Source organism: Littorina saxatilis, linkage group LG17 (genome assembly GCF_037325665.1).
Source record: "Littorina saxatilis isolate snail1 linkage group LG17, US_GU_Lsax_2.0, whole genome shotgun sequence".
Lineage (NCBI taxonomy): Eukaryota > Metazoa > Mollusca > Gastropoda > Littorinimorpha > Littorinidae > Littorina > Littorina saxatilis.
In genome coordinates, this window is record NC_090261.1 from 8,385,414 (window position 1) to 8,399,495 (window position 14,082).

A 14,082-nucleotide genomic window follows, 5' to 3' on the forward strand; every position below is an offset into this window, starting at 1 on the left:
ATGATTTGATACATCTGAAATAGATTGAATTCATTGAGCACACTCTACGAAGTCACTGTTTAAACTCTGTCTGATTTGTATCAATGATTCACTAAACTGTATATTCATTTGGTGCAATTTCAGTCTGAAAAGTTAATGAATATCTGTGTAATTTGTTATAAATAGTGTAGTAAACCAAACTAAATGATGTTGGTATGGTGCAGACATCGCCCAGCACTGGGAGAGTGCGTTGGGTCCTTCGCCAGCTGTTTCCCTGTGGCCTTCCTGGAGCCGGAGCTCAACAAGTACAACAAGCACTCCATCCTCTTTGGTCTGGAGGGCAAGATCTCCGAACACTCGCTGGAGGCACAAGGTGCTTAGTCTATCGTCTGTGTATACAGTGGAACCCCCATTGTAGGACCTCACCAATTCAACATTTTCTCTTGTTTAGACCCTCTTTTCTCAGATGTCTGTTCATAGCCACTGTCAAGATTTTCTCTTGTTTAGACCCTCTTTTCTCAGATGTCTGTTCATAGCCACTGCAGACCTGTTTACACTACACATTGAGCGTAGTAAACTACGATTTTGGTCCCCAAACTACGCAACTACGCATGTTTGTCTTATACTACGCAAACGTTTCGTTTCGACTACACATTTTGACATTTTGAATACGCAAAAACGCGAGCGAGTTCCGATCCATAATTTGTACTAACCGGTTGTGTACTGCGTGCAAAACATGCCCGGCGCCCGCGAGAGTAGCGTAGTCAGTTGGTCTTGCTGCTGTTATTACAACTATCGCGGGCGTTTCAGCACATACTTTTCTGAACGCGGTCACTTCCTAGCTCATTCTTTCTGGAGGGAAAAAAATGGCTACAGCGACGAACACGGATTCAGAAGACTTTGGCGATCAACCGCCACGGAGCAAAAAAAAGAAGCTTGGTCAAACTCCCAGCAAGGCTTTTCTGCCAAAGTACTATGAGGAGCATCCATGCCTAGTTTCGTGGAGAAAAGGGAAGCATTTTGCCCACTGCACTGTGTGCAACACGGCTTTTTCAGAGAGGCACAGTAGGCTTTACGACCGTGTAACCGCCACAAGAAAAGCACTTCTCATTCGAGAAATCCCGACCAAAGCAGAGGAAAAATTGGACTGTTTTGTGAAGAAACCCGTGCCAGGGAAAGAAGACCAAGACAAGCTCACTTTTGAGAGATCGGTAACCAGAGCAGAGGCAATGACCTGCCATATTATTATTATTGCCGACGCAAACCTGTTCTGTTTATATAAATTTGCCTTCATGTTGATACACATACTCCCAGTCCCTACTTTTTGTGACTCAAGTTGATGTTCTCAGATTGTCACAGGTCTTGAATAGGGGGTCCCACTGTATATGAACTGCATACCCCTCAACATAGCTTTTTTTTTTTAACAAATGCATGGGTGAAACTGGTCAAATAAAGAATTCCTTATTTTGAAAATCAGTAAAAAAAAAAAAAAAAAAAATTTTTTTTTCGCCGGCGATCCGATCTGTATTTTTTCTAACACAGTGACCGGACATCGCTGAATCTTTGTTTCCCTGAGCGCGCGAATTATTGGACTACAGCTTGGCATTTGTTATCATTGTTTACTGTGCAAATTTGTGTGTTTGAGATACCAGGAAAGGCCTACTTTTACCCTTAAAAAGCCTGATTTTTCGTTTTCTTCCGGGGGGCTTTGCCCCCCTGGGCCCCCTAAGAGGGCGTTGCCCCTGCACCACACCAGGGCGTGGGTGGCCCCTGGACCCCGGCCTCATTTTCCTTATTTTTAATTCTGATCAGTTTCACCCATGCAAATGTTCCAAACTAGTTAATAATTTTTTTCTTAACAAATAAACTTAATGCTTGGCTTGTATTTTTGTGGGGAGTATTGTTCACATTGTAATAGTTTTGTTTGGAGTGTTTGTTTTAGTACGGTATAAGTAACTGTTCTGTTTTGCGGTTTGGGTTGATCAAATTGAAATACTACACATTCACCTGCCAAACTACACATTTGCCTTATTTTCACACCCAAAACTACACATGGTACATTTCAGGGGTAGGCAGGTCTACCACTGTCAAGATTTTCTCTTGTTTAGACCCTCTTTTCTCAGATGTCTGTTCATAGCCACTGTCAATTTACCCCTATTTTTAGACTCTCCCCTTTTTGAGTCACTTGAGAAAAAGTGACTCTATGTAATCGGTCAGTGTTAGTCTGTCCGGCCGGCCGTCCGGCCGGCCGTCCGGCCGGCCGTCCGTAGACACCACCTTAACGTTGGACTTTTCTCGGAAACTATCAAAGCGATCGGGCTCATATTTTGTTTAGTCGTGACCTCCAATGACCTCTACACTTTAACGATGGTTTCGTTGACCTTTGACCTTTTTCAAGGTCACAGGTCAGCGTCAAAGGAAAAATTAGACATTTTATATCTTTGACAAAGTTCATCGGATGTGATTGAAACTTTGTAGGATTATTCTTTACATCAAAGTATTTACATCTGTAGCCTTTTACGAACGTTATCAGAAAAACAAGGGAGATAACTAGCCTTTTCTGTTCGGCAACACACAACTTAACGTTGGGCTTTTCTCGGAAACTATAAAAGTGACCGGGCTCAAATTTTATGTGAACGTGACTCATTGTGTTGTGAATAGCAATTTCTTCCTGTCCATCTGATGCCTCATATAATATTCAGAACTGCGAAAGTGACTCGATCGAGCGTTTGCTCTTCTTGTTAAAACATAATTTTCTTAGATTTTTTGAAGGTCTTAAAAGGGTTTTCCATTACTTTATTTAACTGGTTTGGGGTATTTTACATGTGATGGGTAAGGTTAGTACATTCATGATGGGTACGTGAAGAGCCCAATTAGGCAGGGTCCTAGACGGTGTCATCCTCACATCTATCTCGCATTGCACTGTGTGTTTGGTTGCCCGCACACAGAGGTGATGGACCAGCTGAAGGAGAACCTGCCCAGCCTGCAGAAGATCGTGGCGGAGATAGAGGAGCTGGCTCACTCGGGGGGCAAGTACCAGGAGGCTCCGCACGTCATTGAGGTCACCCTGCCCATGGTCTGCAGGTGTGTGTGTGTGGTGTGTGTGTGTGTGTGCAGTCTTCTCGCCACATTTTGTGCTTTGTATGACTTCACTGAAGCAAGTGACTTCTAAAAAACAAAATTCATATGAAAACACCAGAGATGTGAGTGTAGACCGAAGAACAGACAGACAGAGTGAAACCTATTACACCCCTCAGTAACGGGGGTAGTAAAGAGATATTCTTTACTGCTTTCTAATAAATGATGAATGTTGTGAGTTTTGCCCTTACCAGGTAATAAATCACTGGCGGACAAATCAAATGAGGTTTTAAATAGGGATGGAATCGTTTTCCATCTTTAAGTTTTGAGTCTTTTGCAGAACATGTATTTAAAAAGATGCAGACCTTATACAAAAAATCACTTAAATGGTCTTGCGCTTTTTCATCTGTCTGGAATGAAGTGAACATTTCTGGTAACATGTTTTCACCTGTGCATTTTCCTCTGACAGTTACCTGCCATTCTGGCTGGCACATGGACCAGACGGCCACATCCGGGAGGGGTAAGTCTAGCACCTGTGTCGTCCGTTGTCCCGTGCGTTGTCCATGTTTAAATATCAAAAATGTGTTGCTCACCAAAAGATGAGTTCTCTGTCTTCATTATGATATTGTGAAAAACATGCCATGTTTTAAAGGACCGGCACGGTTGGCCTAGTGGTAAGGCGTCCGCCCCGTGATCGGGAGGTCGTGGGTTCGAATCCCGGCCGGTCATACCTAAGACTTTAAAATTGGCAATCTAGTGGCTGCTCCGCCTGGCGTCTGGCATTATGGGGTTACACGGCTGTTTCTTTCAGCCTGCCTGCCCACGCTCAGTTTCCCGAAACTGTCCCTGCAGCCAGCGAGCGCTGATAAGCGCAGCGACAGCCCAGGCCGGAGTTCTAAAATTACCACAGCGTGGGAAATTGATAACAGCGGTTGTGTGGCACAGGCATATCACAGCTGGGAAAACGTGTACTTTTTGTTTGTTACCTTTACTTATCGTCTCGTTTGTGTGGCTATTGCAAAACGGACATCAGCTGAGAGAGGACATTCTGACCTACACATCGATGCCAAACACGATGTGAATGGTTTTCAAGAGTCTGCACCACAGAGAGTTTGAATAAAGAGGAAAAATCAGGGCTGGGTCGTGTGTTTGATTGTGTGTGTGAGACATGCAACATTTAAACAACAATAGAGATCGAACTATAGTTCTCACAACAAGGAAACATGCATGCTGACAAAGTTTAGCATGCCTTGAATAAGAACAACTGACCTGTATTTAGTCTCTCTGATGGGGGGTGGTCGTTGCGGGGCTCAGAAATAGGTCACTGACACGCTATTAGCTGGCCGAGGGGAGGAAGGTATAACGGTATTCCACAGGCACTCGCTTAGCCCACTCAGCTTACAGTGCAGGGATCACAGAGTTCCACTCATGTCAGATCGACACAGTTGTCACTATAGCACGGTTGTCGATATTACACAGATTATTGAGTTCACGAAGCAAAAAGACTGAACATTAATGTCAAACACACTTTGTAATTCATGCCAAAAACACTTTTATGGCATGACAAGTAACAGGACGACAGTACGTAGAAATGCAGTTTATGTTGTTTTCCTCTTCTGTACAGCTGGTATCACAGAGTGGAGTGCAGGTGACACGAGGGTCATATGCTCGGTCATTATTAACCTGAGCTTTGCCTCCTCCGTTTGCAGTCCGTATGTTCTGCTTTTTAAAATGTTTACTGTGGCGTGTGTTTCTTCTCCTCCCTGTTCGCCGTGCAAAGCAAGACCAAAGCCCCAATCCCTCATGAAGTCAATACAGTGACACTCCAAGATGTGAAGTTTGGGAATAATTTTGCTGGGGAAGTTGAGCCGAAAGAATGTCATGTAGCCATTGATGTTTTTAGCGATTCTTTGCAAGGTGTTGACAGTTCTGTGGGGTTGCTTGTGAGATACATCTCTGTGAATTTGGGAGTACAGTTCGTTTAGTGTCTGGAACCTTTCGCTGATGTCATCTGCCTGTGCATGCAAAGTGTGGTCGTCTGTAGACTGCATGGCATTCCTGATGACACTGTCACAGATGTCTTGATACACGCCGTCCTTCAGGTAACGATGGCAGTGGTTGCCAACAAACGACCTGCCGTGGTAGGCTTGTATGGTTATTTTGTTTTTTTCTTCAGGGCTATGTCGAGGCCAGATGTTGTTGGGCCACACAGGAATGGCAAATCTGTTTCTTCTTTCAAAACTTTCTACAGCCACATATTCTGCAGATACGATGGAGTCTCTCTTGGTGTAAATCTCTTGTATGTAGACGATCTTCCATTGCTACCCGTTATATCGTACGTGTCACGCTCACGATGCAACTTTCTCACACTATTAACACACACGTGAAAAAACATTAACTGTCACGTTTTTCTTCTTTTTCTTTCCTTCTTTATTTCAACAAAGGTTGGTCTCCAAAACAAAAGGAGTAATAGCTAGCACAGACCAGAACAAACCGTTTGTTGCACGTTTGTTGATTAAAATCAACAACGAAATGAACAAATAAAACTACACTGGCATACCTTGATATTCAACACTACACAAACATTAAAGTAAATCTCCTCAAATGCTGTTTTGAACAGTCAACAATCTATGAACAACTCAGTAAATGTAATCCGCCGAACTGAATGTTGAAGCAAGTGTATCCTTTATTCTAACTGCATGGTGTGAACATCTCCCTGGGGGTATCTTATCTTGGCCAAGCAGTCTACACATTCCATTTAAACTGACTCACGCTACTCAAGCCCCCCCCCCCCCCCTCCCCCATTCGTCCCAATTAGCTGTGCGAATGTCTGGCATCGGTCACAGGGTACCGTTATACCTTTCACCCCTCGGCTAGCTAGTAGCGTGTCAGTGACCTATTTCTGAGCCCCGCTACAACTACCCCCCATCAGAGAGACTAAATACAGGTCAGTTGTTCTTATTCAAGGCATGCTAAACTTTGTCAGCATGTATGTTTCCTTGTTGTGAGAACTATAGTTCGATCTCTATTGTTGTTTAAATGTTGCATGTCTCACACACACAATCAAACACACCACTCAGCCCTGATTTTTCCTCTTTATTCAAACTCTCTGTGGTGCAGACTCTTGAAAACCATTCACATTGTGTTTGGCATCGATGTGTAGGTCAGAATGTCCTCTCTCAGCTGATGTCCGTTTTGCAATAGCCACACAAACGAGACGATAAGTAAAGGTAACAAACAGAAAGTACACGTTTTCCCAGCTGTGATATGCCTGTGCCACACAACAGCTGTTATCAATTTCCCACAGCGTGGTAATTTTAGAACTCTGGCTTGGGCTGGCGCTGCGCTTATCAGCGCTCGCTGGCAGCAGGGAAAGTTTTGGGAAACTGAGTGTGCGGCCTGAAACAGGCGTGGTTAGTGCTTGGACTGGTTGGTCCAGTGTCAGAATAATGTGACTGGGTGAGACATGAAGCCTGTGCTGCGACTTCTGTCTTGTGTGTGGCGCACGTTATATGTCAAAGCAGCACCGCCCAGATATGGCCCTTCGTGGTCGGCTGGGCGTTAAGCAAACAAACAAACAAAAATGTTTTAAAGCTTATGAAAATTGATATCCTAAACACCTTTCCCCAAATTACTCATATATCTACACTACTGTGGTACCTGTGATAAAAGGACACTCTTGGAACCATCCGAAAATGTCCCTACATTGCAGGTGGCCTGCCATAGCGGGTATATTTTGGTCAAGATGATAGAGAAAGCGACAACAGGTATTCTTTCTTGGGAGACAGTCCCTTTCATCGGAGGCACCTGGTGTCACAGGTACCAGCTGTACTAGACCTCCACGTCCGACTTGCTGTTCTTAACTTGTAATTTCAGTAGGAGTGTTCCAAAGGGAAAGCAGGGCAGTGGAACCCCCCTTTTAAGACCTCCAAATATCTGAGGAAATCAGGCCGTAAAAAGGTGGAAGTCTTAAAATGGGGGTCATTTTACAGAAATTATTAATGGAAACTCTGTCTCAAAAGGGAGGGAGTTTAAGATTTGGGGGGGGGGGGGGGGAGTGTTCTTAAAAGGGGGTTCCACTGTTGCACACTGGCCTGTGATAATGGTGGCGCTTGTGTTGTTGTTGTTTCAGAAACAACCTTGTGACGAACGTGACGGCCCAGCAGATGAACTCGGTGCTGGGCAACGTGCTGAAGCTGATTCTCAACAACATCGGCTCTGAGGACGCTCCCTGGATGAACAGGATTGCCAGTATGTTTCTCTCAACGTTACTTTTTTCTGCTCTTGCCACTCCCTCTGTCCTCTGGTCTAGCTCTCTGGAACTGTTAATGAAAGGTTGTTTCTCCAGCCTTCTCTAAAGTAAAGTAAATAAAGAGTAAAGTAGAAAGAATTTGCACAGAGATTTTGTAAACCAGTAACTCCTTGAATTTACTGGTTGAAATGTGAAAATATCAGAGTTAAAAGTCATGAACTAGAGCTACGGGTTGATAATTTGTTTGACGGATCCTTGCAGTGAAGTGTATTACCACTACCCACAGCATGTTAAGGCCTGTTTTGATTTGCTGCTGTGACAGAATGACTGAAAGTTAAACAAGTCGCGTAAGGCGAAATTACTACATTTAGTCAAGCTGTGGAACTCACAGAATGAAACTGAACGCACTGCATTTTTTCACAATGACCGTAGTCCGCCGCTCGTGCAAAAGGCAGTGAAAGTAACGAGCCTGTTTAGCGCGGTAGTGGTTGCGCTGTGCTGCATAGCACGCTTTTCTGTACCTCTCTTCGTTTTAACTTTGTGAGCGTGTTTTTAATCCAAACATATCATATGTATATGTTTTTGGAGTCAGGAACCGACAAGGAATAAGATGAAATTGTTTTTAAATCGATTTCGGAAATTTTATTTTAATCATAATTTGTATATTTTTAATTTTCAGAGCTTGTTTTTAATCCAAATATAACATATTTATATGTTTTTTGAATCAGAAAATGATGAAGAATAATATGAACGTAATTTTGGATCGTTTTATAAAAAAATAGTTTTAATTACAATTTTCAGATTTTTAATGACCAAAGTCATTAATTAATTTTTAAGCCTCCAAGCTGAAATGCAATACCAAAGTCCGGCCTTCGTCGAAGATTGCTTTGCCAAAATTTCAATCAATTTTATTAAAAATTAGGGTGTGACAGTGCCGCCTCAACTTTTACAAAAAGCCGGATATGACGTCATCAAAGACATTTATCCAAAAAATTTAAAAAAAACGTCTGGGGATATCATACCCAGGAACTCTCATGTCAAATTTTATAAAGATCGGTCCAGTAGTTTAGTCTGAATCGCTCTACACACACACACGCACAGACAGACAGACACACACACACACACACACACACACACACACACACAAACACACACACACACACACACACACACACACACACACACACACACACACACACACACACACACATACACCACGACCCTCGTCTCCATTCCCGCTCTATGTTAAAACATTTAGTCAAAACTTGACTAAATGTAAAAAGCTAGGATTCCTGCTTGTTATCGGTTTGCAAAATGGTAAGCTTAGGTGCTCCTTGCAACAGCTAGTGTTACACCAACTACCATCTATTTGGGTCACAGATATTTCTTGCTATATTTTCCTCCTTAAAAAAATCGTTGTAGCAGCAGACACTCTTGTAACTCTCTTTCTTCTCAGCGCGCACTCAGCCCATCATTGCCAACTCCACACCCGACATGATCAAAGACCACTTCCTGCCCATCGCACGCAAGCTGAAAGAGAATGCAGAGGCCACAGAAGGGCTGGAAAAGCGTCTGGCCTACGAGAAACGCATCTCTTCCGAGGGCTCCGAGGATCTGGATCAGTATGTGCAGGATGTGAGTACATTTCTCAGTGGTTCTAGTTGACACTGCCAAGAATAAAAAACTTCAACTGTTACTGCTACTCAGAAACTAGATACGTATAATGGTGCAGGTGGACACAAGACTGGAAAGTCTACTTTGTTGTTTTTTTGTCACATATTTGATTCAGTTTTGCTGTGTGTGTAAGACGTGAATTGACTGTGTGTTTTGCCTGTGCAGAAATTCACCTATTTGGTGTTGTGTGTCTAAGACATGACGTTTACTGTGTGTTTTGCCTGTGCAGAAATTCACCATCTTGGTGCGAGACATCTACGCCTTCTACCCACTGCTGATCAAGTACGTGGACCTGCATCGCTCCCATTGGCTGAAGAACCCTGCTGCTGAGGCCGAGGAACTCTTCTCCTGTGTGGCCGATATCTTCATGATGTGGTCACATTCACTGGTAAGATGAGCCGCATCCCACCCCTTAGATTTGTATTTTGGTTTTCTGCTCTTTTCTTTCAGACAAGAAGGATGAGCGAATAATAAACAGAATATTAACTACCCTGGTTCATGCTAAAGAAATAAAGAATAAACAACAAGAAAGGTTAGCTTTGGGAACGTTAAATCATAGACAAAGCAAAACATTCAATAGCATGTTGACCATGTGGTTTTCAAAGTGGACAAACAAATCATGACCTTCGCTCGTGCAGTTAGATCTAAGAAACAAAGGAATGTAAGGGCTCCAAATAAAATCTACCTCTGCAACAAAACAATTGAGAGTTGTTCAGAACCAGTCTCTGGCACCTTAGAGAATAACAATCATTGAACGGAACAAGCAACTTTCGTTCTCAAACATCAAATCATCGTAGCTCAGTTAGACGTTGTTTCTTCAATCTCAAGATGGCAAGAGATTGTTGATTTTAGAATGTTGGCAGACGATTTTTGTGGATGTCGCTGAAGTATATCTTTTCTCCCCTGTTAGTTCTTCAAGCGAGAAAAGCAGAAATGTGTTGCAATACACTTCTTGTTTTTAAGTAGTTCTCATCTCCCCTTTCAGTTGTTCAAGCGAGAGGAGCAGAACTTTGCAACACACAAGATTTTTAAAGTAGTTCTCTTCTCCCCTTTCAGTTCTTCAAAAGAGAAAAGCAAAAATGTGTCGCACCACACAATTTTTGTTTAAAGTAGTTCATTTCTCCCCTTTCAGTTGTTCAAGCGAGAGGAGTAGAACTTTATGTCGCACAACACAATTTTTCAAAAGTAAATAACTATGTTCCTTTTCTAGTGAGAGGGGCAGAAATTTTGTGTTGCACAACATTTTTTTAAATATTTCTCTTCTCCCCTTTTAGTTGTTCAAGCGAGAGGAGCAGAACTTTGTGTCGCACAACGAGATCGACAACATGGCGCTGATCATGCCAAGCCAGGCCACGCGACTGTCCATGACCAAGCTGGACGACGACGACAAGGACATGGGCAAGCGGCCCGGCGGCAAGCGCAAGGACAAGAAGTCTCGCCTGGAGGCACACAACAGCCTCAATGTGGCTTGCCTCAAGCGTCTGGTGCCCGTGGGGCTCGGCTTCTTCAGCGGCCGAGAGCAAGAGCTGCTGCAGCAGGCCAAGCAGAAACTACTACAGGTACGTTCTGGGGGACACCAGAGATTCTGTCGCTTGAATGGATCTGCTGGAACGTTTAGAAAATGTAATGACTTTAGGCTTTTTAAAAACTGGAATAAAAGTTGTACAGTGGAAGAACCCCCCTTTTTAAGATCTTCAAAAATCGTCAAAAATCAGGTTTTCAAAAGGAGGGAGTCTTAAAAATGGAGGTAAATTTACAGAGCTTATGAACAGAAAATGTGACAAAACAATGTCTGAAAATGGAGGAAGTCTTAAAATAGAGGGTCTTAAAAGGGGAGGTTTCACAGGTACTTTAGAAAGACGGACCTGCATTAGCTCAGCTAATTATTGTGATGACAGTCATTGATAAAGATGTTACCTGCTGTGTTACCAGGGAAACACATGTGACATATGATAAGTATACCTGACTATGGACTTATGTGATGGGAAAAATAATACATATCTTATTATGGGATAACTGGGAGGCAGCTGGGGTTAATTAGCTTATTGGTGCAATGAAAAACAACATGAACATAAAAAGAAAAGACTAGGTCAGAACAGATAATAGAAATTGGCAGGGAAATAGTTTGTTGTATCAAGACTTGTATGGGTTACAGCTGAACGATCCTTATATTCCAATGAAAACAAAGAGGACTGAGCTAAGCTATGCTAAGGCTAGATCAAGGAGTTCTGAGAGCGCTTGGAAAAGGATTATGTTGTCTTGACATGGAGAACTACTAAACCTTCAAGATTTCTAATATTTCTGCTTTTGGCTGCTATCTGCAATCGGAACGACTTTGATAGCAGTTTGGAAAAGAATGATGTAAAAGAAAAGAGGAAAAACCAATTAAAAAAAAATTGGATGAAAAGCTTTATTTTATATGTTTGTAGAACAAGCTAGTGTGCAATGCTAAGTATCAAGCATGTCTATATAACGCTGTGCTCAAAGCGAATGGTTTTGGTCCTTTGTTTTAATTTATTTGTTCAAATGACAGTGCTAGAATGGCTCACTATTGTAAGCTTCTGTTAACATTTTATCCAAAAAAAATGATGGAAAATAAGCTTGTTCTATTTATGACAAATAAGCTTGTTCTTTTTTTTTTGTTACCTTTCGAAATGTAAATTTTGCATTCATCTTTTTTGTTTGAAATGACAGAGGCATGATTTAGTTTGTAATGCATGACACAGCAAATGAATAGAAATACCACCTTGTGTTTTTGCTCAAAGAAACTAACCCTTATGTCATGTATCTTGCGCTGCTTCGTTTGCTTCTGTTACCCTTTTCGCTTCACAAGGCATTAACACAGTTGCTTCCTTTTTTGCAAACCATAGCATCTGTAATCCTGAGCAGTACTTTAAGTTTGATTGGTATTAATGAATCTGTTTTGCATTCAGTTGCGGTTTCGGAGGTGGCAAGTGAGAGATTCTACTGGCTATTTTCTGCTGTTGTATATCTATCATAACCCTTTAATTCCAGCATTAAAACTGCAATGCTTAAAGAGGCACATTTTGACATACAGCCGCTATGTACGCTAGTCAGGTTGTGAAGCACAGGTCTGTGCCATCTGTTTGACAGGCTGTGGCAAAAGCTTTTTATTTTGCACTCTGCAGCTGACTTACACAGTGAAGAGAATGCTTTCTGTGATAGGGAAACTTTCTGTTATAGTGCAAGTGCTAATGTGACATGGCTTTTCAGTGCAGCCTTAGGCTAGTTTTCTAATTTGAGACTCTTTCAGGAAAAAAAAAATGTTCAAGCTTACTTAGTCATGTAAGTATCTTTGGGACTTTTGAGATATTACTTGAAACTGTCTCGCACACAGTTGAATCATAGCGTTTTCCTTTAACATAAAAAGTAGACTTTATAATGACTGGTGTGAAATCCCTGCTTAAAGTTAAGACAATTTGTTTTTTGCTGTTTATGGTAGAAGTGTAAAACGTTTGAAGTTAAGACAGAACTGAACAAACCACTGCTTTGATTTATTTGACGTTCACCAGAATAACACTTTTTATCCTTTTTCACAAATAAACACAACTCCTCACTAGCTGAAGCAGAAAAAAGTTGCATGGTGCACAACCACACTGTTGCTGATTATCTTTCCTCTCTCACCACAAGCTATACAAAAACGCAAATCTTCTGAATAATCTCTGCTGTCAACAAAGTGATCACTTCTCTTACATTTTTTGGAGTACGTTTGATATTTATTGTATAAAAACACTAGAACTTTAAAACATAATTGCCACATTTTCGGGAAGTAAGATCCTCCATCAGTAAATGTCAAACTTAAATCAACCTGCCGACGCATTTGTCTGTTGAGCAGTAATTGTAATTAAAATATCCTGTCCTGGATGTTGTTTATTTAATTGCATTTACTTTTTGTCAAAAAATAATTAATGAAAGATTTGTTCTCAATAGAGAGAATAGAAGATAAAGTAAGGAAAGTAAAAGACGAAGACAAGTTATACAAATGTAGATGTTCATTCCATATTGGTAGTTGGTGGGAAAATGTTGCTTGAATTTCAGTGTCACATTTGGTGAGTCCACTTTCTTTAATGTGCTTGTATAAACGAAAACAAAAGAATTCAAATGATTTAAAAAATATGAGAAATACATTGTAAAAGAAATGCTATAGGAGTGTGCAAAAGACAAGAACACATAGCCTGACAGAATCAGCATGATGGCCAAATCAAACAGAAGGGTACATGCAAACACTTGAATATTGAGACACAAACAAATAAAATATAAATAGGTGAAGTTCACTTTGAGACACACACCAGAAGATAGCTGTGCACTGTGACATACACAACAGCACAACTGCACTATGACACACACACCAAAAAGGGTACTATGACATACACATTAAAAGATAGCTGTGCATTATGTCACAGACACGAGAAGATAACTGCACTATGACATACACATTAAAAGATAGCTGTGCACTATGACACAGACACGAGAAGATAACTGCACTATGACACACACCAGAAGATAGCTGTGCACTATGACACACACCAGAAGATAGCTGTGCACTATGACATCCACACCAGAAGATAGCTGTGCACTATGACATACACCAGAAGATAGCTGTGCACTATAACACACACCAGAAGATAGCTGTGCACTATGACATACACCAGAAGATAGCTGTGCACTATGACATACACCAGAAAATAGCTGTGCACTATGACACACACACCAGAAGATAGCTGTGCACTATGACATACACCAGAAGATAGCTGTGCACTATGACACACACCAGAAGATAGCTGTGCACTATGACACACATCAGAAGATAGCTGTGCACTATGACACACACCAGAAGATAGCTGTGCACTATGACACACACCAGAAGATAGCTGTGCACTATGACATACACACCAGAAGATAGCTGTGCACAATGACACACACCAGAAGATAGCTGTGCACTATGACATACACACCAGAAGATAGCTGTGCACTATGACACACACCAGAAGATAGCTGTGCACTATGACGTAATAATAATAATAATGGAAACTTATAGAGCGCTTACCTAGAAGCTCCAAGCGCTTTACAATGACATT

General features: G+C 41.7%; 1 protein-coding gene across 7 annotated transcripts in view; it reads left to right on the forward strand.

The window, feature by feature from the left end:
• The window catches only part of LOC138952552 (ryanodine receptor-like), a 203,506-nt gene that overhangs the window by 127,748 nt on the left and 61,676 nt on the right, over positions 1 to 14,082 (forward strand). For all 7 annotated transcript variants that reach the window (XM_070324235.1, XM_070324240.1, XM_070324239.1 and 4 more), the window contains 7 exons: positions 204 to 352; positions 2,928 to 3,063; positions 3,527 to 3,577; positions 7,190 to 7,308; positions 8,766 to 8,944; positions 9,213 to 9,371; positions 10,258 to 10,542. In XM_070324235.1, coding sequence (XP_070180336.1) covers positions 204 to 352; positions 2,928 to 3,063; positions 3,527 to 3,577; positions 7,190 to 7,308; positions 8,766 to 8,944; positions 9,213 to 9,371; positions 10,258 to 10,542 — 1,078 coding nt within the window. The remainder of the gene's footprint in view (positions 1 to 203; positions 353 to 2,927; positions 3,064 to 3,526; positions 3,578 to 7,189; positions 7,309 to 8,765; positions 8,945 to 9,212; positions 9,372 to 10,257; positions 10,543 to 14,082) is intronic.